Genomic DNA, 25,230 nt, shown 5'->3' on the forward strand with positions numbered 1-25,230 from the left:
GCTTGTCACGTTTCTCGCCCCCATAACTGCGCCGCAGGCTTCGTGTCAACAAGTTTTTTTCCTGATTACTGAACCAGATCACCTTGCACCACTGCTGGAATTCACGCTTTCTTAGCTTCTTATATTCCACACGCATCTGCAATCTCATATCGCATACCTTTGCGTATAGTGCACGAAGCAATTACTCCACTAGCTGTGTCCTCCGAGACAAATTCGCCGGCCTATGTGCGTTACAATATATGTGTTTGGGCACGGCTGAGTCACACAATCCAAATACACAAACCCCCCACAAATGGGGCACTCTCAAACCACTCTTAGCTCTGTCAGTTAGGGATGTGAAAGAGATGTTTTTATCTCACTAGTATCAGCGACCCAGACGCTATAACCCAAAGGGTTATAGATTGGGTCTCTAGCGCGAACACCTGGCTATCAACCACTGTTATGCAAGCTCATAGTCCTCCTTTGAAACGTTATTCAACAGGAGCTATAGCTCGTTATGTAGGGCTATATTAAAACTTTCCTTATTTGCGTTTTCTCAGCTCCGGCGTAGTTACCACGTGCAGCAAGGGCGATTGATATTAGAAGACCCTCAGTTGGTGCGACCGAGCTCATTGCCGTAAATTAGGAGCTCCCAAGGAAGCCAACGAAATCTCTTACAGTTTTTAGGCATCCTGGGCAGAATGCAGAAGACCCTCTTGCTGGTAACGGAACTGGTTAATAAGCTGCCACACAACTTTCTTCATAGCTTGATGAGAAGAAAGCCCCGTACCGAAGCACTCCTTGGCTGCCTTTGCTGCATTCACTGTCAATCTGGACGGCTGTCAGACACTAAAGCGGTTAGGGTCTTCCAACCTCTACACACGTAGAAATGTAAGCAGCCCCACATGCGTGTGGACGCAGGCCCTGTTTTGATGCATTCTCCACCACTGCAGACGTTTCCCAAATATTTTCCTGGCCCTCAGTAACGAACCGGCAAGCACAAATACAGCAAAACGTAACATTCCCTTATGCGCAATGCTACACCCCGATACAGGACAGGCTGACGTTAGTTTTGACTTCCGCACCCTGCGGAGAATGTATACGTACGCAGAATGAATATGCCAACCTGAGAGACACTATTCACTTCTTTCTCCCACCTCACTTTAAAAAATAAATGTCCGATTGTGTCGGTGACCATTCAACAAATGCCATGTTCACATGTAGAGCTTCTGGTGAGCCACCCACCAGAGTAGAGAAAAGGAAAAGAATACAGGGGCAAAAGGTGGCGAGTGACATTTGTTAGTGCTGCAGATATATTCCATTGATGCTGCAACCCCATACTGCTAGCCTGTGTTGGAGATACCAAGGTTCCCCTTTAGTTATTTACGCTGTCGAGCGAACAGCGCAACACTTGGTCTGTACCGCTTGGCACCCGTCCTTCTGCCGAGAAGGACCTGTAGTGGGCAACAACAAATGAATGTCAGGACTGTAGATAATCTTGTACTAAGCCATATACTTCTTAACGACTGCACTAAATGAGCTCTTGATAACTATGGGAATACGTACACAGCCTCCGCCGGGGGGCGGAGGCTGGATTTCCTGTTTGTGTAGCTTGCGCAATGCATGCAGCGTGTCTTGCTGAGCCCTGCGGAGAGCCGGATGATTTGTGCGAGGACGGCTTTTTCTTTGTCGCAAAACATATTCTGATTTTATGGCCGCTTGGCTGGGGCGGTGGTGGAGTGATGGTCCCTCAAGCCGAACTTGAACTCGTTCGCGTGAAACCCCTGCTGTGCAAACTAGCGCCACACTAGTGCTGGTTGATGCTCCTGTTTTCTTTGGTGGCTTCCCTAAGCATTTGTTCTTTCGATAACCTCATCTATGGGTTTGCCCACTGAAAATAAAATTTCGCGCTTCGCTGCCAGGCGTCCCCAGATCGCATCTGCATCCACATCCAAACCTTCCCTCTGCTCTGCCTTCCAATCCTTCCTAATCCTACAAACTGCTCCTGTTCCTTCGCTTTCTGACAAAAACAACTAGCCTCCTTGAAGGGTAGGGAGCTGAATAACACGCATCTTGCCGTGGAGTCGCTTCATGCCTCACAGCGCGCTGCGCGTTCCACAGCCTTGTCCAAGAACCGGCTAGCCTCACGACCATCTGCGGAATCAGCAGTGACATCAACAGTAGGGGCAGCTGCGGCAGCAGTGGCCTAGAACATCCGAAAGGCCTTCCTGTTTTCCTCAGCACCCGCGAAATGCACTAGACATCCTGTGTCTGAGAGAAGCCCCCGTGTGCCTAGGGCGGTGTTGGTGCCTCGCCTTAGCATTTAGGAGTTTGAATTGCGATGGGAAGGTCGCATAAGTAGGCCAATTTCGTGTTGCTCATCCTTCGCGCTGATAGGTAGTGATACAATGGCTGATTTGGCAGAGGTGCAGCAGCTGGAGCTGTTGTGCCAGGCTTTCTACGGTGGCGGAGGAAAGGAAGAACAAAATGAGGCTCATAAGGTGCTTCTACCTCTTGTAAATAACCCTGAAAACATGCCCAGGCTACAGGCAGTTCTGGCTCATTCGTCTAATCTTCAGGCGTTGATCTTTGCGAGCTCGGGGTTAATGAATCTCTTCACTCGGTACTGGGGCCAGATATCTGACAAGCAGAAGGAAGAGACCCGCAATTTTCTGCTGAATTATCTTTACCAGCGCAGTGCGGATCTGCTGCACAACGCCCAGGAAATACTTGGCCATCTCATTCGGCTGCTCTGTCGCATAGTGAAGCTCTCCTGGTTTGAAGATGTGGACAAGGCGAGTTTCTGCAGCTTACCTCAGCAGTTCTACACATCGACAAGGCTTGCACAGAGTTGTTATATTGAGTAGACGTTGTTGATTGGGGCATTTGGCATCTGTACTAAGTCTGCGCATGCTGCCGTTCATTGTGTTGGTTGCTGGTCTGTGTACTCTTGTGACTGCAGAAGATCCTGGATCAAGTTGGTTTGTTCTTAAGCGCATCGACTGCCCATTGGGTTGTTGGGCTATACATATATACCGAGTTAACTCAGGAAATGCAACCGAAGATAGGGTATCACATGTCTCGTCTTCGTCGCGTTGCCTTCTCCTTCCGCGACATTGCACTTTCGTCTATCTTGAAGGTGGCAGTGAAGACTCTCCAGCAGTTCGATGCCGGGGCTATTCGTGTTCCGAATGATGAAGAGGAGACGCGCCTGCTCAAGCAAGTGCTGCAGCTGGCGAACAACTGTCTGTCGTTCGATTTCATGGGAACCATAGCTGACGATACCACAGATGAGCAGAGCACAGTTATGATCCCGCAAGGCTGGAGCGAGTTCAGAGAGGAACGTTTTCCCAAAATGTTTTTTAGCCTATACAATGCTTGCTGGCAGAAGAACCCTCACCGGCCTCGCGTCGAATGTGCGCGCTTGTGTTTGTCTTGCCTCGTCCTCATCTCCGCTTTTCGCCGGTCTTTCTTTGAAACCACTGCGGCGAGGAACAAGTATATGAGTGCTGTGATCCTCGGCGCATTCAAGATAATCAAGACAAGGACGGGCCTAACGGACGACTTGTGCTACCACGAGTTCTGCCGCCTGATTGGCAAAATTAACACTTCCCACCATCTCAGCGAACTCTGTGCCTCAGAGCCTTTCAGAGAATTCCCTCAATATCTGTTCGATTTCACAATGGAGAGCTTAAGATCGTGGGAACGGTTGCCGAATAGTAAACATTACCTTCTGGGAGTATGGGCTCACGTGATCTCGCCGTTGCTTTTCTATAAGCAGAAAGTTCCCAATGACTTGGAGCTTTATATTGAGAGAATAACTGCAGCATTTATTATGAGCCGCATGTGTGTAGCAGAGGCCATAGCCGACGATGCAGGTGAGCCACTCGATTTTATTGCTCAGTGGTTCTTGCCTGGCTCACTCCCGTTCCCTGTTTGTACACATCTGGCAGGCCATACTTATGGTTCCCTAACCTTGTTGCCGTTTGATTGGTTGGAGCGTCAAACAGACGCTAGCTTTTTACCGTTACGAACTCTTACCATTCGCCCTCTTTGTACTCGCTGCGCATTGCCTGACCTGCAGACAACTGTGACTGGGAAAGCCCCTTAACGAACGATGTGCTGCGCCAGGAACAGCTGGAAGTTCTTTCTCAGCTTGCACGGTGCCGCTACACGAAGACAGCACGAATGGTTCATGATTTGTTTGAAGAGACGAAAGCGAAGGCGAAAAGCGGTGAAATCGGGCGGAAAGTTTTTGAGGAGAAGATCACTTGGCTTGTGTATCTTATCGGGGCTCTTGTTGGCAGCAACTGGACAGGCAGGCTCCCCGATGTATACGTAGACGGTATGTCGAATGCTGTGGTCGGACCATGAATCCGTATATATGCGTGTCGCCACTTGTCGCAGTTAAGTTCCACTGCGTATGGTGCGTTGTATGTTTTTCCCATTGCCAACAGATGCGTCGTCAGAGACAGTGCAAATGGTAAACGCGGGTCTGTCAAAGCTCGTGCTGACCTTGATTGAAGAGACGAAATGTGAGGAGACCCCGGAAACCCTCGAGCTGGCCTTTCTTTACTTCCTGGATCAGTTCAGGAAGCTTTTCATTGGCCAGTTCGCCCGCAAACTGGATGTCACGAGTGCCTTCGCAACAGGTAAGGATTTGCACCAATTTGCTATATAAAATAGGGGATTGTACAACTTTTATTGCTAGTTATTCATGCACATGATGGCACTCGATATTTCTAGAAGGCTGCGGGCACACCCGGTCACCCACTCTTGCTGCAGTCCGTCGATTGTAGAATTACTGTGGATACTTGACTAAATTGATTGCCCTGGAGATCCAGTGTTTGTGTTGGAGTGAAAGGAGTCAGAACCATCTAGTGTGTTGTTCTTTTGTAGCACTAGGAGCGGCTGATGACAAGGCGGTTGTAGCGACCTTAGTGAGCAAGATTGGCTTCAATCTCCAGCACCGCGTTGACATGCCAGAGTGCATCAAGAAGTCCATGGACCTCCTTTTTGAGTTTGTGGCCGGGGTACATATTGTTCACTGGATCTCCCGAGCCCCAGAGCTCATTGTCACGGGCCGGCTGCTACTGGAAACGCCAACTGGCGCCTATTTCCTGACTAACCACTGCAGCGCAGAGTTTAAGTTCCTCTCGATGAGCAGGTGCGTTGTAGTTTTTCTGTGTCCTGTATTCCAAGTAGGGCTCGTGCCACCGCGTACTTCTGCATTCTAATGTTTGTAATTCGGTCAACAGCATCTGGCCACGCATTTTGTTGCTCCATCCCTATCAGTAGTTGCCCCAGGGATAGACGTTGCAGTCGCTTTAGTGCTTGTAGTGGAATTGTCGTGCTCAACAGTAAGTTTTGGCCTCCTGGTTTGCGCTGCTGGCGCTTTATTTTAGGTATTCGAGACTGCGGACGACTTACTACCTGACGCTCGGGACATTGTTATTTTATCAACAACGGAAAGCTGCCGTCACTTTTGAACAATTCGTGCAGCCCATGGATGCCATTTTCTTTTCGTTGTGGCAGCAAACAGATGAAGGGAGAAATCCCAGTTCGATTCGCATTCCAGTTTGTCGGGATCCTCTGATTGGCCTCGTGCGGGATCTCAGGTAGGTTAGTGGAAAACCTCTCCTGTGACCGTTGCTCTGCACAACAGTATTGACGGCACTCGATGAGGTTGGTGTTGCCTATCCACGTGAGCTCTAAACCTGCGGTGACTTGGTGTAGGGGACTGAGTTTCGCCTCTGGAAATAGCTCGACGTACACAGTCCTCTTTGATTGGTTGATGTCGCCGGCCAAAAAGTTCAACGGAAACACTCGGGTAAGTTTTGGCTCTCCGCCGCGTCCTACATCGCATACAGCACCAAGCCTTCTGTTCGAGTTGGGATGGAGCAAAGGCAAAACAGCCTATGCCTGTTCTTTTGGGTGTGCACTGTATGTCAGATGACAATATTTAGCTGGGCAGCAGATGCTTGGTGGGATGATTCTGAAGTTATGGTTCCCCTTCTGAAGTTTATCGCCGACTTCGTCAGTAACAGAGGAGGCAGCAGGATCCATTTCGTAGAGTCTTCCGCAAATGGCATCCGGCTTTTCAAGGAAGCATCTGGTGTTGTGCTTAAATATGGAAACCGGTGCGACCACCAGTCACTCTGTAGGAACATAAGCTTTATTATGCTTTATGCTTTATTTATGTTGTTGAGTGGTTCGTCTCTCCTTTGAATTCTACTGGTTCGTCTCTCCTTTGAATTCTACCATGCATGCATCTGCCTTCCTACGTATACTCAGGATATTGCAGAAGCAGGACGTCACCGATACGTACAAGGAAAAGTACAAGGGTATGGCAGTCGCGCTGCAGATCTTGAGCAACATCATTAGCGGCTCGTATTGCCATTATGCGATCTTTGAGGTCTACGGGGACACAGTCCTAAAGGATTCCCTTCGTCTTGCCCTTCAGATGTGTCTAGCGATTCCCCAAGACGGTAAGAGTGCAGTTCCGTAATGATCTGCTACTGAATTATTTGGTGGACAGGCTGCTTCACGAACCGCAGCAAATGATTTCTTCGGTGAGACTGAAGACGTTTTTGTATCTGTGTCTTGTTTTTTTTTTTCCACCGTCCGTCAGATTTGATGGCTTATTTGAAGTCGCTAAGGCCTGTCTACTCTTTCCTTGAGGTTGCCACGGAGTCCTTCATGCAACATGTAAGTTTCTTGACCTTTGTGTGGCTTGTTCCACTCACATCCAACTCTATATTCAGCTGTAGATACAGGTCTTCCGTAGGTTTTACTGCTGGAACATGCGGCTTGGACATGCTTTTTCGGGGTATTTGTCGTACCCGTTCGGCTGCCGACTTGACTTATGTATTTGGGACTCCTGTGTTGGCAGATTCTAGAGCTTCCGCCGGCCCACCTTGCTCAGCTCTTGCGGTGTGTTGAGGATGGCCTCTGCGCACAAGAAACAGTGCTTATGCAGTCTTGCGCTACCTTGGGCCATTTTGTTGAGTTCATCTTCAAGCACAGGAATTCCGAGGAAAAAGAGGGAGATGTAAGGTTGACTGTCTTTCGTTCCTTTCTGTCTGCCATTATCTCCCGGCTCGCTTTCGCCCGCATCCATGGGCCAGTTGTAATGGCATTGTAGTTGAGGGTGCTGATGGTGCAGTTTTGGAGGGTTGATGCCCCTGCTATAGCATTAATAAAGCAGGCACCGTTCGCCGTGCGCGAAGCGTGACACAGGATGGCATCGATTGGAAGCGCATTGATTGGTAGTTTTAAGTGAAATTGGCACATTGCAGTTGTATTTTAATCGCAGGCCGTGCGTGCATTTCTTGAGGCACAGCCAGGGAGTTTACCGCGAATGCTTCAGCTGATATTCCAGCTGCTCATGACAGGTATGTATCATCCTTCGGAGCGAGGACTGCAAATCTGTAATTGCTTAAGTTGGTCGCGCGTGCTCTACGGAGCGCTTCGAGCCCCAGGCCTCTAGTAAATGTATTCACACGTACTTTCTCTCGAGTCTTTATACCTCCAGATTGTGGCTTGTGCTGCCGGTTGATAGTTTCTGTTTTTGTGTTTGCATTCAACGGGAAACATAGCAACGCATCGTAAACTATTACCCAGCCATATTCGCGTACATATATATTCTATTCAGTTGATTTATAATCATTAGAGTGATGGCAATTTTGTGTCATTTTAGGCCAGCTCCCAAACCTGTTCGCAATATCGGGTGTCTTATTGGGCCTGATCGTACTACAACAAGACGAATACTTGAAGTTAAAGCAACGGATTATTGAGCAGCAAATTGAGAGCAAGAGACCGCAGTAAGAATAGGAACCCTTTTCTTCAGTGGGCAGGTGCCGTGATCAAAAGACCGCCAACAATTTTTTGTGTCTTTTGACTCTTACGTACCTGGCAGCAGTTTTGCGTGCTTGTGCAGAGCGGAGAACTGTTTCACGGAGTTGATGGTCAACATTCAAGATGACCTATCTCCGGCAAACAAAGTAGGTCTTGGTGTGCTCATAAGCGCCACGCCACGTGTGTTTTTCGAATGGCTAACGGAGAAGCTTTTTCTTGGGGTTTTCTTTTCCTATCTTGGATATGTGGGTGATTTGCTTGTTGTTTATAGGATAGGTTTATGCGGAACCTCTACCACTTTGCCCACGACATTCGGAAGATGTTTTCTTTCAGTTTGTGAGAGGCAGTCGCTTGTTCAGCGCATGTAGAGCGCTCTGAACAGTGCATCAAGTCGTTTAGGGTGCCTCCCTGCACCTCGTTTGGGCTGGACTGCAGCCGATGGTAGTGGCTGCTGAGGTCGCCTTACCGTGTGCACAGAATTCTCCTCAGTCCACACGCGACCTCATCGGCTCCCGGCTCTTGCGGGAGTAGCAGGTACTGCGGAAACTGGACTTGCAGGGATAGGAGCCCCGTAGCTGGCTCGTCCGCAGCAGCCGCTGCGGTTTAACAGCAACCGTTTTTCACGCTCTTACTGCGAGGAACAGCGAAGATGCCCTCTATGTAATCTTTTTTGTTAGCAGTTGGGACTGTAGAACACATCTGCATCAGGCGTAGGGAAGCTGCTTCAGATGGAAGAGCTATGCTTATGCTTAGTCCCACTTCCATCATATTGTTTTTTGTCTAGAGTGATACATGCTGCAGAACTGCAACAACTACTGAGGCGTCCATTGGATAACATGTTATTGGTTTCTGCTTGTACTCTGATGGACACCGGCGGAAACGCAATACAGACGAAAACGCACGCACGGAGATTACTTCATGCGGTAATATGCCACAAAAAATGAGTGCCTTTCACGACAATTGTAATAAGTTAACCTGCGCAGGCAACGCATTCCTTCACTGTTGTATATATGCAGTGTCGGTGCAAAGAATAATTGACCATCTTCAGTTTCCGATCGCCCTACGGCAAAAGTATTTTCGCAGGTGTTCTTCAGAGGTAGTCGTATTAGGTGCAAAACTAGGAACCAACGCTGTCTTGAGGCTTGCGGGTAGGGGATGGGTGATAGCGAGGGCTGCTGGTGCAAAGTCTGGCGATCTCCCCTCTAGTCGCACAATGCCTGCAATCGATGCTTACGGAAATTGTAAAATCCCTCAGATTCGTCTACGCGATCGAAATGGGGGACTAGCGAAAAGATACGAAAGGGCGTGAAATGGCATGCTCTAGTGAAGTCTCAGCTCCCTTCCAAGCCAAAGTTGTTTAGACACGCACAGCCCTAAAGGAAATATCTAGGAACAGAGGGGGCAGAAGTTGCTTCGAACTTAACCGTCAGTGTCTACGCTTCCACGGCTTTCGGACCAATACTGCGAATCGCTAAAGTATTTCGAATGTCTGTTCGAACATCTAGTCGATCCCCTCGAAGTATGAACTTCTTAGACGTCTCGCCAGATAACTGCCTGAAGTTTATGCTCCCACATAATGACGCCATTGGTTCATTGCTAGCCGACCGGCGGAGACTTACCGGTGGCTAACCTCAGGGGCTGCGTGTACCGCTCTTCAGTAACCGGAACTCTCTTCGGAAAATAGTTCACCTTGCAAATTTGTAGTCGCAGGGTTGCTGCTCGAGGCCGAATCTAAACTATTGATGGCGTCATTCACCATTTCTAGGAAGGTGGACAAGAAAAGTGATGTTAAGTTGAAAGCGGGTACAACGCGTAAGCTTAACAAAACTCCTCGGGCCGAGATATTCTTGTTTCGCCCTTTGCAAATTTTATCACACACAGTGAAAAGTGGTTAGCCTCTTGATACCATTGTGTACTTCATCAACCGTGGTGATGCCGGCGAACCTTCTACGATGTTGGCCGCTGAGTTGATGGGAAAAGTGGATGCGGGATTATTTAGGAACCAATGTATTTCTCTATTTATAGTTTGGATGGGTGAAACAACAAGTCCCCAAGTGTCCTTCCGTGTGCAATCACAAGCGATATTCCAAAATAAACGGGGAAACAAGCTCCTCGCGTGCGTGTGTTCTTGTCTGACGTTTTTTAACGAGTTCAAGTTACGGAATTTCTCTCAATATTTGATTATCGCATGGAACCTCTACCATTATTTCCTTTTCAACAAATTCGAGGATAATCCTAGAATGCGTAATTCTGCCTGAATGTGAATCTTAACCATCGAATCAAGACGGGGTGAACAGTCACGGGAACACTCTGGTTGGTGATGACCGTTCAAGCAGTATCGCAAAAGTTTTAACACTGAAAACAAAATTCCCGCTCCTTCTATGAATGTGAGCATCCCATTCGCATTCTCGTACAAAAACAAGGTGTAAATACTTGGATCATTGCAATCTTATCTGGATACGGATAGGCGCAGAAAGGGGGCATGCGCCCAACAGGCTAGGGCCTTGGCTGTTCCTCAATGTTCTGCAAAAGCGAAATGCGGTGATCGGAATATCCAACTCTAGGAACACAATAGATACCACAGACGACTAAGCTAGGACTCTACCTATGGTATCCACTTCTTAGAAGATTTAGTAGTATTAATTCCTTTTTCTAGCTAATAATGTGGTAATTCCTAAAATATTTAATATTTATTCCCTTTATAATCATAAAGCCGCTAGAGGTCCCACCTGAGACACATTGTAGTGCCTGTGCACTACACTGACCGTGTCAGCCAACCCCTCTCCCCGCTGCCGACTGCCCATAACTGAGTAGTGCCGCTGCTTTGGGATTCAGAGAAAGTTTTGCCTAAAAGAAGAAAAGCAAGATGTTTAATCGGAAACTGAGTGTTTCTGAACGGAAGTGTAGCAGGTACATAAAGCATGGGACTCGCCAGGATGCGGCGGCAGTGTTTGGGGCTGGACTAGTTCATTTGTACTATGTGGCAATATGCCGTGCAAACGACAGCAGTATTTTACCTTGTGAACCACCTACTACATACCAATGCTTTTGTACTGTGTAATCTTGTTCCCGGAGTAATCTGGCGCCTAGGTTCTCCTAACCCACTGTTGGCGTCTCTAGCAGGGACGTATGTATAGCTTGTTGGAGTATCCCGCACAACGTACGTGCCTGCGAAGAGCCAAACCATAAACAAGAGCCTCTGGAGGATATATCTCTCGAAACTCAAGTTTTGCAGCCACTCTCTTTCCCTTCAGACCCTTGGCGCCTCCCCTCACTCTCGGGGGCCCCCACGGGCAAGGGGCCCCCATGTTGCTACCCCTCTTGAGGCTGCAGCAGCGATGCCGGCGTTTGCTGTTGCTGCTGCTTGCCCTCCCTCTTTTCAGCATAATAGCATCTGTCTGCTCAAGCAGCTTGTGCTTCATGCCACGACGACTGCATGCCAGAGGGCCTCCACGGGGAAGGGCCACGACGGAGCTGCTCTTTGCAGGACCCGGAGGAGCGGCTGTATTGACAACCACACATTACCATCCCTCGTTTTTGACGGCTCATCGTCGTTGCCATTCTCTAGCCACCTTTACATGCTCTCGCCCAGGGTCGTCACTCTCGGCAGGAGGCCCTAACGCGGGAGCGGGGGAAGATAGCCCACAGCCTCCAGTGGGTCCCCGCGTGCAGGCTGTGCTGGAGCAGCTGCAACAGCTGACTCTTCTCGAAGTGTCGGAGCTGGTACGGCAGTTGGAGAGGGTTTTTGGGGTGTCTGCGGCGTCTGCGCTAGGGGCGGCTGCGGCAGGGACAGCAGCAGCAGCGCCGGCTGGTGCGCAGAGTTCAGGGGACTCAGGAGCCTCGGCTGCTCCTGCGGCTCCCGAGAAGACAGCATTCAAGGTCGTGGTTAAAGCTGTGCCTACTGCTAATCGCATTTCCGTGATCAAGACACTGCGAAGTCTACGTTCAGATTTAGGTCTCAAAGAGGCAAAGAACTTTATCGACACGCTCCCCAAAGACGTAACCGAAAATATCGAGAAAGCTGAAGCACAGAAGATCTTCGATGCTCTTAAGGCTGCTGGAGCAGAAGTGGAAATGGTTTAAACTTTGTGGCCCGTGAAAATTGTTGGTTATCCCAGTGTTGCCCTGTCGTTGGACGTGGGGAGGCTTCTGATCTGTACTCAGTGGCCTCCAACTCCATTACCCAGAGGTGCTTGACTAGCAGCCATGTGATGCTGCTTCTCGATACTGATGTGGGGAACCTGGTAAACGAGATGCCAGTGAGGACCGCCCTGTGTTCCCCCATGCGCGCGAGTCACCTCCGGGCGAACTGATATTGTACAAATATCTTCCCCTGTGTAGTGTAGGGGCCTGTTGCAGGCACTCTCGTTACATTGGAGAGGATTCCGTCTGCATACTAATCTATGAACGCTTTGCCGAGGCTATGCTACCCACGGATTTTCCCAAGAGAATCCCGTGCAATGAAAGCCGGCTCCAGCGACCTTGGCATTTGGTCGGGCTGTACAGGGGACGTGGTGTCTGGTGTAGCCCAATACGGCCTTGTATGGCACGCGACAAATGAGGGGGCGACCCCCTCATGAACAATTCTAGCTGTTTTAATCGTTGATCATTGCCTGTACTGAGAGTAAACGAACAATGCACTCAATTCCGGCGTCAGGGATAGCTTAAAGTCTAGCTGAAGCTTCAGGACATCTGTACGGTATTGCGAACTTTGGAAGGTTAAGTAAATTCACCAGAGACGGGTAGTGTAGCTCAGGTGGTCATGTAGAGCCTGCGCTTACGAGTTCGTAATGCCCTTTAACTGCTGTCTACATTTCAGGGGTCGCAGTGCCTTCTTAGCTTCTGCAATCCCTACTGTTGTCTGCTGCTCCTAGGGGCCTAGTGCACCGGGTGCTTTCTAGGAAGAACAAGACATTTGCTGCCGCAGGGTCGTTGTTCCAAGGGAACATTAGGCAAACAACTGGGACGCATCGCTTGTATGAGAGAATGTTCCGAATTTCTTTCACAGGGATGTCAGTGTTATCCATTTATGGAGGCCTCTTTAAGTGGCTGTACCTGACTGCGGCTGCTTAGCGCCCATGTTAGTTGCAATTGGGTGGAATTCAACCAGCTGTTGAGCTGCCAGTGAGATAAAGGATCTCCCTAGACATCTTCTTTCTTGCGATTGAGAAGAATTGGTGAATTTTTCCTTAGTAGAAAGAGGATGAGACACAATTCTTTGCTAGAGCTCACCATCAGCTCCGCAGACTCAGTGGGGGGGCCCTTGGGGACCAGCCTTCCGGTCGTTCGTTGAACATGGAGAAGAGCTTCAAGGGTACAATAAATAGATTAATCTCCTTCAAAAGAGGATCAGTAACAAAACTTTGCCTCAGAGTTTGAGATGTAGCCAGTAGGGGTGGGTGTCTTCATGGAAGAAGACTCCAGCTTTGCCACTGTTGGAGGGCTGACGGTTTTGCGCAGAACCTTCTCAACTGCTATTCATTGGGTGTGTCTTCCATGAAGGACTCTTAGATCTCTTCATGCTGTATTTGTTTCGCCGCGTATGGCTCTACACCAAGGCCATGAATACCCCGAACACCATATAACTGCAGCCGGAGACAAAAGGCCGGCTCGTACATGCAGAGCTAACCAGATCAGTTCTGCCATTCTGTCTTCTGGCCACAGCGATTGTTAAGCAGCTAACCTCACATGACTAGACGTTTTCATGTACAGGGTTTGGGGAGGTTGCCCAGTCTAAAGAGCTTTGGAAGGAAGTGCGCTGTACTAGATGATATCCCGGTCTCCTCGTATTTTGTTGGGGGGCCTGTTGAGGTCATCTGGGGGTCTTCTCTACTGCTCTGTCCTTTTGCGTGGGACCCCTTTGGAAAAGTGGATGACATTTAGCACTTGTGCCTCCAAGGATGGTAGCCTTCATGTCACCAGCAACCAAGAAAGGGCGGCAGCAGGAAGCAGCAGTATTCGTAAGATCCACGTTCCTGTTCTAATTGTTGGAGGAGGGCCTGTAGGCCTGACTATGGCGCTGTTGTTGCAGAAAGGAGGTGTCCCTACTTTGCTATTGGAGCAGCAGGCAGCTGCTACCTGTCTGCCCAAAGCACATTACATAACCAACAGATCCATGGAAAGTGAGTGCACGAAGGTGCTGCTGCATAGAAGGTTCTGGGTTTGCTTGTGCTGTCGTTGCTGGTGGATAGTTCAGGCGTGCCTGTCTTCTGTTTACCTCGTTTTTGCGTCCTTTCCCGTTAGTCTCGTTAACCCCTTCAAAGTTTCGTGCACCCGCACCAATTATCTCACCAGCATTAGCACACAGAGGCTTCGAACGGTTACACGTCCAGATATACGGTACTGTAACCACTTACTAGAGGTTCCAAGCGTCGCATACACCTGCGCGCCAGTGGCAGTGCAGCTTAGTTAGCTGCGCATCGTTTAAAGCACTCTCCTAGCTTCCTGCCTAGCTGAGTACTGGCAAGAGGCATTCCTTTCACCAATATAGCGACGCGGTAGGTAGGTGAGCTAGGTAACTATGTGGATGGCTAGTCGCCTAGCCACCGAACGTAATACCTAGGTGCGCAGAGAGCTTATGGCGTTTGTGTGGGCTACAGTTTGGCGGCAATTAGGGCACCTAGACCAACGCGTCGATGCGCTTTCTCCCTGCCTGAACGACTGGAGGTCATTCATATACACTACCCAGTTAACTGATGTGGGAAACAACTATTTAGCTGCTGTCGACCATTTCCAGGGTAAGTCGGTGGTGTTGCTGCTGCATGCGCTGCATATACTTCCTGCTTGCGCTGCAAAGACTGCTGCGGTTAGAGGTGTTGCGTGAGCTTCCTCTGTTTGGTGTTCCGTTGCTGCTGCAGTATGTGCCCTTCGGGCGTTTCTGTACGCGAAGCTGAACCTAGTGTGAATGCCGTTAAGGGTGTTGCTGGGAGCACTACAGTAGCATATGTGCTCTATTTGTTGTGGCAGTCGGAAGTACATTTGTTGCTACTGCTCCAGTTGCTGCAAGGGTTGCTACTGCCTGCCTTTGGTGCTGCTACAGGTTTCGAAGAGATGCAGTCTCCTGATGGCCGCACAACCTACAAAGAGACTGCTAGCCCCTGCCGCATGACCCAGCTGTCTCAGAACTTGCTGCTTCCTCTCTTGTACAAAGAAGCAGAGGCACGAGCCTCCAAGGAGTGGATTGCCGACCTCCAGGGCGGCCCTAGTGGTGCAGCGATTGCACAGGAGCACAAGGAACAGCTACACTTGGAAGGGCCTGTACAGGGGGACAGATCAGGGTGGCCTCAACAGACAAGCAAAAAGAACCCTTGTGATACATCCGAGCGGCAAACAACAGGGATAGGGCAACAACAGCAGCAAGCTCCCCTTCGCCTGCTTTTGAGTGCACGATGGGAGGGCGCTAGCCAGGAGGACACTAGCGCCAGTTCAGGTAGCAGCGCCCCCAGTGGTCCAGTGAAATCCGTTGTTTCTGTGGGAAACAGCAATGGTGGTGTGTCTCTTTGGGAGATAACCAGTGACATTTTGATTGGCAGCGACGGAGCGGGTTCGAGAGTGCGACAGTGGAGTGGCGCGTCCCTTGTAGGGGGCCCGCCACTCCAGCACTTCCTAAATGTAACATTTCATTCTAAGGAGCTGGCTGCGGCCATAGAGCAACAAGATGATTGTCTGCGGCGCAACCATTCAATAAACTCCAAGAAAGCCTCCGTCGGTTGCTACAAGCAAGGGGCCTATCGGCCGGATGAAGGCTTAGGGAGGGCCTCATGGGGTTCTGCAAAGGGCCCTGGGTATGAAGCTTTACGCCGATTTAAAAACCGTGCCATGCTGTATTACGTTTTGGGTCCTCGGTGTATAGGTGTCGTTGTTTGCCATTGCTTCAAGACCGGTTTGTTTGTGGCTCACATCCCTTTTTTCCCGCTCAGTCGTGATGATAAGATGCTACAGTTGGGGACCAACGAAGAAAAAGGACAGGCCGCCCACCTAATCGAAAACCTAGCAGGGAAACGCCTCACAGACATTCAGATTCAGGACGTGAGACCCTGGCAGATGGTTGCAAAGGTAGCATCCCAATACTTGCCAGGAGGGCGCCTCCCACAAGCCCCAGGAAATGATTGTCATCGTCGGGAAAAGCGTCTCTCCTCCCCAGGCCTGGAGACCCAGGAAAGCCTCTTGAGGGAGAACGGCGGCCCCTGGGGGCCTCTTAGGGGTCGTGTACTGCTGATAGGAGATGCAGCTCACTGTCTACCTCCAGCAGGCGGCCTGGGAATGAATTTGGGCATTGCGGATTGCCTGAATGCCTCGTGGAAGATCGCCCAAAGCTACCATCTTCGGCAAGGTCCTTTTGCACCGCGGCAACAACAACAGCAGCAAAAGCAACAACAGCAGAAGAAAACCCATCAACAGGCGGATCCTGCAGGCAAGATATTGAGAAGCTATGAAGAGGAACGCAGACTCGTGGCTGAGGTATGCCGCAAGCTAGGCTGGAAGTGCGCCACTCTGTAGCAGCTTGGCAGCGCAATAAGCCAAGACAGTAGGAATAACAAACATCTGTGTGTGATTGTCTCAGTACACCTGCGCTGTTGCTCGCAAAAATTTCTCTTCTGGGCGGTGCATCCCAGAAGTGCTAGGCCTGGACTGGGATACAGCGGCAGCAGCAGCCCGGGGCCTGGTTACAGCCTCTGGCGCTGTAGCATCTGCGATAGCAACCGTAGCAGCTGCTGCAGGCCTCAGAGGTGTGGCAAAAACTGCAGAAGACGCAACAGCACGAATAGCCAAGGGGGCCCTCGAATGCCTCATGAGCATTGGAAGGGCGAAAGTGAGAGGACCTATTACTCTTGATTCTGCGGCAGCTGCTGGTGTGTGTGCTGTTGCAGATGGGCAAGTTTTGAGTCTGCCTGTTTAATCAGTTTTGTTCAATTTCCTTTTCACACCAAAATATCCGATGCGCATATTGCTATTTTGTTGATGCGCAGCTATCAAGGACAATGTGGGGCCGTGTTGATTACGCTTGTGTTCACGTTTCTGCCTCAGGCGGCCTTTCAAATGCATGTGGGGCCTGTTAGAAGCAAAATGCTTGAGACGATCAGTGTGCTGCTAAGTAGCAATGAGACTCATCTGGGTTTGAGATTCCAGGGTGTTGACATGGGTTACGCTTACACTAAATCAGCCCTTATGAGGGGAGACAAGGGCGGGCCACCTACGTTGAAGGTATGCCAACACATGAGTGAAGAAAACACAGACAGGCAGCAGGCATTAGGGCGCCTGAGGTAAAGCAGGAAAGGCGATAGAGCACAGGCACGCAAGCAACCGCAGTGAGTATGATCCTTGTTCCAAACGGAGTGGACGCGCATATGGATTGACTGCGAAGCAAGATGGAGTGGAATGTTTTGAGCGCATAATGGCTGTTGATCCGTGCCAGGTTTCGGAGTCCCCCTGGCGGTTGGTTCCGACTTCATGGTTTGGCGCCCGCTTGCCTCATGCTCCAGTGAAGGCTGTTCTTCACCACAGCGAAAATGGCCCCCCATCAGGTGCGTGCATTCGTTTATCTTGCTCCTCAAGTGTCCTTTTCCTAGCTGCTGAACGTACCTTCGGGAATCGCGTTTCGCTACGAGAACACTGTTTGTCAAGGAAGCGTCTTGGAACGTTAGCGCGACAGATTTTAGCTAGCCTCTAGGATGCTGCTTCTTCGGAGTTGCTCTATTTATGGGGGAAATATACTGTGTTTTGGGCGTCTTGTGCAGTCTACGCGTTGTCAACGGTGGATCTGCCGGCGCTTGCAGTTCCGTCATGCAGTTACTGTCTCCTTCTGCTTTCGGAACTTCACGAAAGCCGTATCCTTGCTGGGCTAAGTAAGTGGAGACAGAAGCAGAGGGCAGCAGCACAGGAATGTGCGCGAGTATCGCGTCCTCGTTATGCCGCATCAGACTTCGTTTTCGGCATCTCCTGGATAGCAGAACCTGTTGGTGAGGTTGCGCCACCGCCTGATTGGATTCCTGGCCCCTTGGAACCTTTGAAACTAAAGCCGGACGCCCTTGCTGTGCTAGGAGCAGGGCCCCCCAGTGCTCGCCTCCCACTTGGCTGGAGGCGCGTTACAAGCCGACCGGATGTGAAAAGTAAAAGCACCCTACTCCTTAAACTCCACCCGCAACGGCGGATGACCCAAATAGAGAGTGTTTGTGCCAACACCCATCCGCAGAGCCCCCTGACGCACCCCTACACACACGGAGACACTAAACGGCTTACTTCCAGACGTTGAACTCTCAACTGTGCGAATTGTGTTTGAATTGTTTGTTTGCGCAGGCGCATTCGCTTTGACTGTACTCTCAACAGAAGCACAACGGACTATCCAACCAGAAGATCTTCTGTTGCTCGTGAGGCCGGATGGCCACATCGCAGCTATATGGAATGCACGCTCAGTTGAGGAGGAGGTACTGTTCAGCTCTCTGGATAGGCTTTTTTGAAACTCATACCGCACTTGAGGGGTTTTATTCATGAATGACCCCCGGTGGTTTCCCTTAAAACGGCTATATGCCTTGGTGTGCTGTACATACTGAATGTAGCGACCTCCTAAATATAGATGGAGTCTCGGTAGGCTTCTGCGAGTATGTGGCAATACGAGACCTTTTGGCCCAGCGGCGTGCAGCACCCGAATGTCCACAGGTATATTGGTGGTGGTGGTATGGATACTGTGCCTGGTAAGCGTGTTATGATGTACATTAAATTGTGAGCATTAGGGCAGGCGACGATTTGAATATGCCTGCATTTGCACGTGCGCGTCTGTGCGTTCACGTGCATGAATGTATGTGAACGCGTATATACGCTATGTCTACATAATTATATGTGCGTGTCTACGCACGATGAATGAATAGGTATCAACGCACATGCACCACCTCGACATAAGCCCTTCCGCATGTTCATCTGAGTCTGCTCGGGATCTGCGTTCCCAAGCGCCGATGCACTTTGCACGCATACATGCATAGGATTGTCTGTATTGAAGTACGTGCGCATGTACAACACGCGTACGTGTGCATGCGTACTATCCTACACACTAACATATTCGTGCCCTTAATCAGGCCATATGGCCGTGATTTGCCCATGAGACAACGCCGTTGTCACACAGAATCTTACGTGTACTCGACGTGGTCCCTCCAATTGGACGACTGGCCATGGGAGTGCTACAGGAAACGCCGAAGGAAGCACTTTATTCCACTGTCACATCCGGGCGTCGACGACGTGTAGTTTGTATTCTTGCGCCCAGCCGCATGAAAATAGGTCTGCCAGCCTGTGCAGTTTTTGTTCATGCTAAGTGATATTTAAACGTGTGCTCCCCTGCAGAGCACGCTACCGAACCATTCGAAAGTGCCCACTTCCGCAATCACACGCATGCTCTGCAAAGACGCAGGAAACGATTACTGTGAAAATGTCAAAGTTTTTCATGCATTCTCCCGCACGCGCAGAGAGCCCCGTACATGAAATTCCTGGAGAAGTGACACTAACAAACTCTGCGTGTGCGCAGCAGGGTGCTAGGCGTGCTGCGTCTCACGGCTTTTTTGGGGCCGAAAACCACTGGTTTCCTTCAAATCCTTGGGCATTCGTGAACGATAGAATTGCTCGAGCTGGTCACGAGCCCCCAAACCTTGGAGAGGCCTCTCCCTCTGCAAGGCCTTCGCGATTACATCAGCCGCAAGGGATCTCCCACTCAGTGCCAGTGGCGCATCAACGAACGCTGTTGGGAGCTTCTCCGCCAACCACAAATACAAGTCTAAGACCTGCAGACACACGCATTCCCCCTGCAACTACCTCTGTACTCGGCGTGCTGTTCTTGTAGCTCGCATCCGCAGAAACCAGCTTCTGAACTGTTAACAGCCCCTAGCAAGTCCAAGCAAGTAGCAGATGCTGCAATGCCAGCACGGGCAAATACCTGATAGATTGTCTCCCACGCCCTAAGGGCCTCTATTGTCTCTGCTGGGGTTGCTTCTGTCTCCTCCCCATCAGATGCGGGATCAACTGTGCCCCCCAAATATCCAACACCAGCCGCCGTATAGGAGCTCCAGGGCCCTTCTTCTGCAGAACACAGCCCCAAGTGCTGCATCCGCTGGTGTTGCTGTTGTTCTTTGTCTGTTTTCCGGACGACACGGAATGGAGAGGGCAACGGCACCACTCGAGTTGCAGCCAGGGAGACAGCAAAAGAACGCAGGGCTGCCTGCATGGGTAGACTGATACTAGCTGCTGCTGCAGTTACTGCTGCTGCTGAATCTGATCCTGTTCCCTCTGTTCCTGCCGCTTCAGGGCTATGGCTGTTGTCCACATCAATTGCACCCTGCCACGGCAACTCGGCCTTATCTTCTGATTCCGGCATATTCGAGTGTCCTCCCTCCTGATGCCGTTCGTTTCGATGCCCCTGGGTGCACCGTGAGACCGAAACAGGCGCCATACAGAAGATATATAACTCCGGAGGCGGCAACGCAACGTCCCGCAGCAAGGCTGCCACAGCGACAGCCTTGTGAAGGGCTCCAGCTGGTATAAAGTATGGAGCCTTTGTGTGCAACAGGGAGACGAATCTGTAGTAGAAAGCACGGACTGTTGGAAGGAAACAGGCTAGCATTCACGCCGGAAAATCCGTAGACCGGATGTTCCGTGTTTAGGAACTACGGTATTGCAGGCGCTAGGCATCGGCTGCTGCGCCCTGATATACGGCCTTTCGGTCTGAGCTTACTTTTGCATGAGGCGAGCAGTGCACTTTGGAGGTTCCCCCGCTGCAAAATGAGCAAACAATTCAAAGGCCCATCTTTCCGGCAACAGAGCTGCCGCCTTTAGAGCAGGTGCAGAAACAGATGGGCCTGCAACTCACACCGACGACCCTAAACATAACACAACTAAGCACTGCACTAACCGTCCTCCCGCAAGGCTTTCCTCACCGGCCTCCTGTTCAATAACAATCACAATATCCATAGTGTCTGCAGACTAATGGCTTTACGAACCTTCAAGGATGGTTCGGAGCTCATCGAGCTGGTCTTGTTGCAAGGCACTCACAAGACCTCCTTGAGCTCCCCACGGTCCCCCAAATCGCCCGGCCCTATAGGCCAGCTGCCGCACCTCGGAGGCATCCAGTGGCCTTAGAGAGATCCCATCGTATTTACAAGTGGAAGTAAATATGATGCGACGAATTGATAAATTCACCCCAAGGCCAATGGCATCCGTCGCTATTAGCACAGAATGAGCAGGAAGGGAAGATCCTGCTGCTGCGTCTGCTAAGCCTGCTGCTCCTTCTGGTTTTAATGTTGCTGATGCTCGTGTTTCACCTGCTGCCCCTTGTGCGGGTTGGGAGGGTGCTTCATCTGGATGCACAGTCGGTAGATTCTGCTGTCCCCACTTATCCTGAACATGTTGCTGCTGCTCGCATGAGTGCATTCTTACAGCCTCATTGAAGCTTTCTATTTGTTGCACCCTGACCTCAGGGGGCAGTTGCCCGTATAACATAGCTGCCTGCACGCCTGAAGCCGAAAGAAGGGCCTTGAGTCTCCAACAGTCGACTACAGAGAAGGCAAGGAGACAATCTCCCGGCTGAAGGGCTGCAATCCAATCAGCGGGCAGGGCCTCTGTTTCTACCTGCGCAAGAGTAAGGACGGCACCCTAGCAAACTCTTCTCTCTGTAGCGATATTCCTGTCCCCGTCTGCCCTTACTTTTTCCTTGTCTCCATCCTCCATAGTATTCCCCCATATCACTCCTTTGCTCACTATTCCCCCTTGGCTGACAAGATTCTGCATGTAAGTAACCTCTCTGCTGACGCCTGCACACTCTGCTACATCTGCCTCCACAGATCCTTTGCAAAAGCCCTTCCCTGGCCTCCCTATCTAACCAGCCTCACCTTTACGCTGGCCAGAGAGGCCTTTCTGTCCTCCCTGTAGATTGTATCTCCGCATCGCAACACCAGACTCTTCACCAAAGGCTCCGCCCCCACCTCTCCACATACGTGCAACTCCCTTACCTGCAGCGCCAAAGGAAATAATAAGGGGACCGATAAACATAATAGCAGCCGCAGTTAGAACACTCGCAGCCGAAGCAGATGCAACAGGCACAACAGAAGTGTGGAAAGAAAACAGAGTTTTGCACCCCGGCCACTAAGACTGCAGGCGGCCAGAGAACCAACACCGTTAGCAAGCACATCAGCAGGACAAGCAAACGCAAACACAGCACAAGCATCTGCATGGGTACGCATGTCAGTACCCTGAGGCCCAAGAACGCTCGAGTCCACGCGGGCCCTCTGTGTGGGTCCGCCAAGAGCTGCACTTCGTCGATCACCCCGACGGAAAAGTCCATATCTAAAGGAGCAGCCTCTACTGTGCTGCACACATGAGTCGCCTCCTGGAACATAGGCAGTAGCAAAGATCGCCAAACTGTTAAAATTGCTGGAACATCGCAGTTATGGTACAGTGGGGCTGCAGCAGTCAAACCTAGGAAAGCTACGCCACAAAATAACAAGCTGGGGCCATTAACAGCGAAACTGTGGCTGCGAGGTTGCTCACCGGGTCTATGATCTTCGAAGGCCCTGTAATCAGAGAGCATCTTACACCTTTCTTCCGTAACTCACTGTACACCTCAGTGGCGAGCAGACGAAGCGGTCCCATGTAGCACCCACTTGCGGCCCCCAGGAGGGCCTCAAGGGCTCCCCGGGTTTTGCCGCTATTCGGCGGCCCCAAGGAAAGACAAACCCGGCGCTGACGCTGGCGTCCGACGGGAAACCAAAGCTCAGGAGTCGTCAGATCCTAAAATGGCAAACGAACAGTGAAGCACACGAAAGAAGACGCGTGAGCCGCTTCAGCTCCTTACCCGCAATAAGCAGCAGTAACGACACCACCATAAAGACTTGTATCTCACTCACCACTAGCTTCAAGATGTTCTTATACGATACAGCAGCAGATATACCACTTTTTGCCAAGTATATTCGGTAGAGAGCAAGCAAGGGACCTGCAGCAGGAGGGAGCAGAGGAGAGACTGCTGGGTCTTTCACAGTACCAGGGGTCCCTGAGAGGGGCCCCAGAGGGCGATCAACTGCAGCACAGACTTCCAGAAGCTGAATACAATGGCACAACACAAAAGACCCCAAGTTGGTTCCATCTTATTTGGAGTGCATGCCCGCCGTTCTGTACCGAATCGACTGGACGTGTGGCTCACCAGCCGATAGGTGCTGGTAAGAAGGTCCCCTTCCTGCCGGCCTCTCACAGCCCTCGTCCACTCTTGCATCAGCACTTGCAGCCTCTCATGAGGCTGGTGCTTGACACTCCTGGCTGCTGCTGCTTCCTCGAGGTCGAATTGGCCTCGAATCGATTGGAGTAAATCCCTGAAGGCATCCGACTGCATGCTCTCTAAGCTACTCATTTCATGGCGCCTCGCCTGCCGCTGTTCGCAATCCTGTTCCTGTTTTTCTTGCTGCGTCTGCTGCAACTGCTGCTGCGCCTGGCAGTACTGCTGCTCCTGGTGTTCCTGCAGAGAATTGTAAAGCCAGCGAAGGTACGCCGTTTGTGTGTGTGCCGCTGAGAACAAGGAAGCCGGGAGGCTCCACCGCGCCTCCAGAAGCGCCGCTAGAGAGGGTCCCTCGGAAATGCCTTCGGAAGACTTCAGAAGAGACTCCCTAGAGGACAGACGACGCCAAAGGCACAGCAGCTCCTGGCGTTCGGCTGGTGTGAGGGGCGAAGCCATTAGAAATAGAGACACTTCTCCCGCCGCCACTCCTGTGCCTTCTGTCGCTGCAGCTGTCGCAGCTGCTTTAGTTGTTACTAGCTGTGCTGTTTCTGCATCGTGGTGAGCAGATGAACGAAAGGGGCCATCAGTAGTTGCTGCACAAACTAGCATTCGTCGAGGCGAATCCCCTAGATCCTTTGCCCCCATAGAGTACGCTTGTTGCCTCTGCTGCCTGTGTTCCTCATATTGCTGTTGCTGCCGAACAACAGTGCAACGACCCTCCACACCAGCAGCGGTAGCACCGAGGAAATCTAGTTGACTCTCCGTTTCTGCATCCTCCCACCACAAATTCCCCTCTTCCTGCTGCTGCCCCCCCTGCTGTCTCTGCTGCATTAAAAAGTCAGATATATGTGAAACGCCCCTCTGCTTCGAGGAAAAAGACTGCACGCGGCCACCCCACTTAATGTCGTCACGGCCACACCGGTCGCTGGTGCTACTCTTCCATTGAGAAACTACAGCAACAGAATTCATGGAAGCCCGTTGTATCAGGCATCGTGAGCCAACTACTGATGGCATGGTTCCAACTAAACCAGATATTGAACCTAAGTCGTGGCGGCGGCCGCCAGTGCAGTGTTTGGTGCTGTTGCTCCTGTTGCCGCCGCTGCTTCTTCTCTCAGAGGCTCCTGTTGGGTGATGCTGCCGCTGAAACAGCTGTATGGTAGAGGCAAATACCCTTTGCAGCTGCAGATCTCCCACCATCGACCGCCGCTGCTGCCAATGCCGCTCCAACTGTTGCTGTTCATGCAGTGGCCGTTGCTGCTGCTGCGGCGGCGGCGTTCTCGCACGCGCATTGCGCTGGAAATTTGCAATCCCGAAATTACACACCCCTTGGGCTGCGCGAATAATCATTTTGATGCTGTTTATGTCTTTGCTGCTGTCCCCATTTCTGGTCTCGTGAGGCCAGTACTGCTACGCTGCTTCTCTTTTGCGAATCCTTGGAACACTAGGGGCAGCGATGCATTCAACAGCCTCCAACGAGCAGGCACAGGCCATTTCCCTGAAGCGACCCGTTGCTTCATGGGCTCCGTTGCTTGACTGGTGCCGCTGTGGCCCCTGTTGCGGCAGCCATGAGGCAGCAGCCTGCCAACGCATCAGCCTTCTGAATATCCAAGACGTTCTAAAAGGTTACTGTGTTTTTTGCTTGTGTGAATTCGCTTGCAATTAGCAGCGCCAAAGACACGCCCTTAAGCATCGAGGGGGGCGCAGTCCCTCGTCCCTTGTAATGGAGTTGTGCTCTCTACGAACATTCAAGGCGCCACACTAACATATAATCATGAAAAACAGATCCTCAACATCCTTGATCAACGAATATTTGCCTCATTTTGCAGGAAGGCGACAGCAGATGCTTTTGCTGCTACTGCTCCTGCTGCAGCGGTCTCAAGAGAACTAGACGAAGTAAAACGGACTTTGGTGCGGCTTCCACGACTTCCACATACCTGGCTGCATGAAGTGCTCTGTGGTTTATGTTGCCTGCTTACACTAATCACATTACGTTCCCAAGGCATTTAGAAGATGTAGGAACGGCATTCCCGTAGCCGCCTCTCGGGGCTGGGACCGCAGCATTAACGGCAACAGCTGTGATGCAACTGCAACAGCAACAAGTATTGCAAGGCCAGCGGCACCAGAGCTACCTTCCGTTAATTATTAAATTTTGT

The 25,230-nt window shown here is 51.0% G+C and overlaps 4 protein-coding genes across 4 annotated transcripts; 3 read left to right on the forward strand and 1 right to left on the reverse strand.

The window, feature by feature from the left end:
* Positions 1 to 2,387: 2,387 nt before the first annotated feature.
* EMWEY_00009320 (exportin 7, putative) lies at positions 2,388 to 8,176 on the forward strand (the record flags this gene model as incomplete). The annotated part of the gene is made up of 15 exons (XM_013482414.1): positions 2,388 to 2,741; positions 2,942 to 3,857; positions 4,064 to 4,324; positions 4,437 to 4,631; positions 4,879 to 5,146; positions 5,385 to 5,597; positions 5,716 to 5,809; positions 5,932 to 6,119; positions 6,274 to 6,467; positions 6,611 to 6,687; positions 6,872 to 7,030; positions 7,295 to 7,373; positions 7,679 to 7,802; positions 7,919 to 7,982; positions 8,108 to 8,176. 15 exons carry the CDS (start codon positions 2,388 to 2,390, stop codon positions 8,174 to 8,176), a joined length of 3,255 nt encoding a protein of 1,084 aa, XP_013337868.1.
* Positions 8,177 to 11,256: 3,080 nt separating this feature from the next.
* Positions 11,257 to 11,919, forward strand: EMWEY_00009330 (50S ribosomal protein L12, putative; the record flags this gene model as incomplete). Its single annotated transcript, XM_013482415.1, has 1 exon — positions 11,257 to 11,919. The coding sequence occupies one exon, from the start codon at positions 11,257 to 11,259 to the stop codon at positions 11,917 to 11,919; it is 663 nt and encodes a 220-aa protein (XP_013337869.1).
* Positions 11,920 to 13,603: 1,684 nt separating this feature from the next.
* Positions 13,604 to 18,293, forward strand: EMWEY_00009340 (FAD-depdendent monooxygenase, putative; the record flags this gene model as incomplete). The annotated part of the gene is made up of 8 exons (XM_013482416.1): positions 13,604 to 13,958; positions 14,436 to 14,573; positions 14,876 to 16,296; positions 16,400 to 16,648; positions 16,864 to 17,040; positions 17,252 to 17,360; positions 17,574 to 17,945; positions 18,133 to 18,293. 8 exons carry the CDS (start codon positions 13,604 to 13,606, stop codon positions 18,291 to 18,293), a joined length of 2,982 nt encoding a protein of 993 aa, XP_013337870.1.
* Positions 18,294 to 19,355: 1,062 nt separating this feature from the next.
* EMWEY_00009350 (helicase, putative) lies at positions 19,356 to 24,424 on the reverse strand (the record flags this gene model as incomplete). The annotated part of the gene is made up of 9 exons (XM_013482417.1): positions 19,356 to 19,601; positions 19,754 to 20,393; positions 20,549 to 20,672; positions 20,814 to 21,441; positions 21,702 to 21,821; positions 22,061 to 22,198; positions 22,360 to 22,599; positions 22,716 to 22,907; positions 23,009 to 24,424. 9 exons carry the CDS (start codon positions 24,422 to 24,424, stop codon positions 19,356 to 19,358), a joined length of 3,744 nt encoding a protein of 1,247 aa, XP_013337871.1.
* Between the last annotated feature and the right edge of the window lie 806 nt (positions 24,425 to 25,230).

This window comes from Eimeria maxima, genomic scaffold (assembly GCF_000499605.1).
Source record: "Eimeria maxima Weybridge genomic scaffold, Emw_scaff61, whole genome shotgun sequence".
Taxonomy (NCBI): Eukaryota; Apicomplexa; class Conoidasida; order Eucoccidiorida; family Eimeriidae; genus Eimeria; species Eimeria maxima.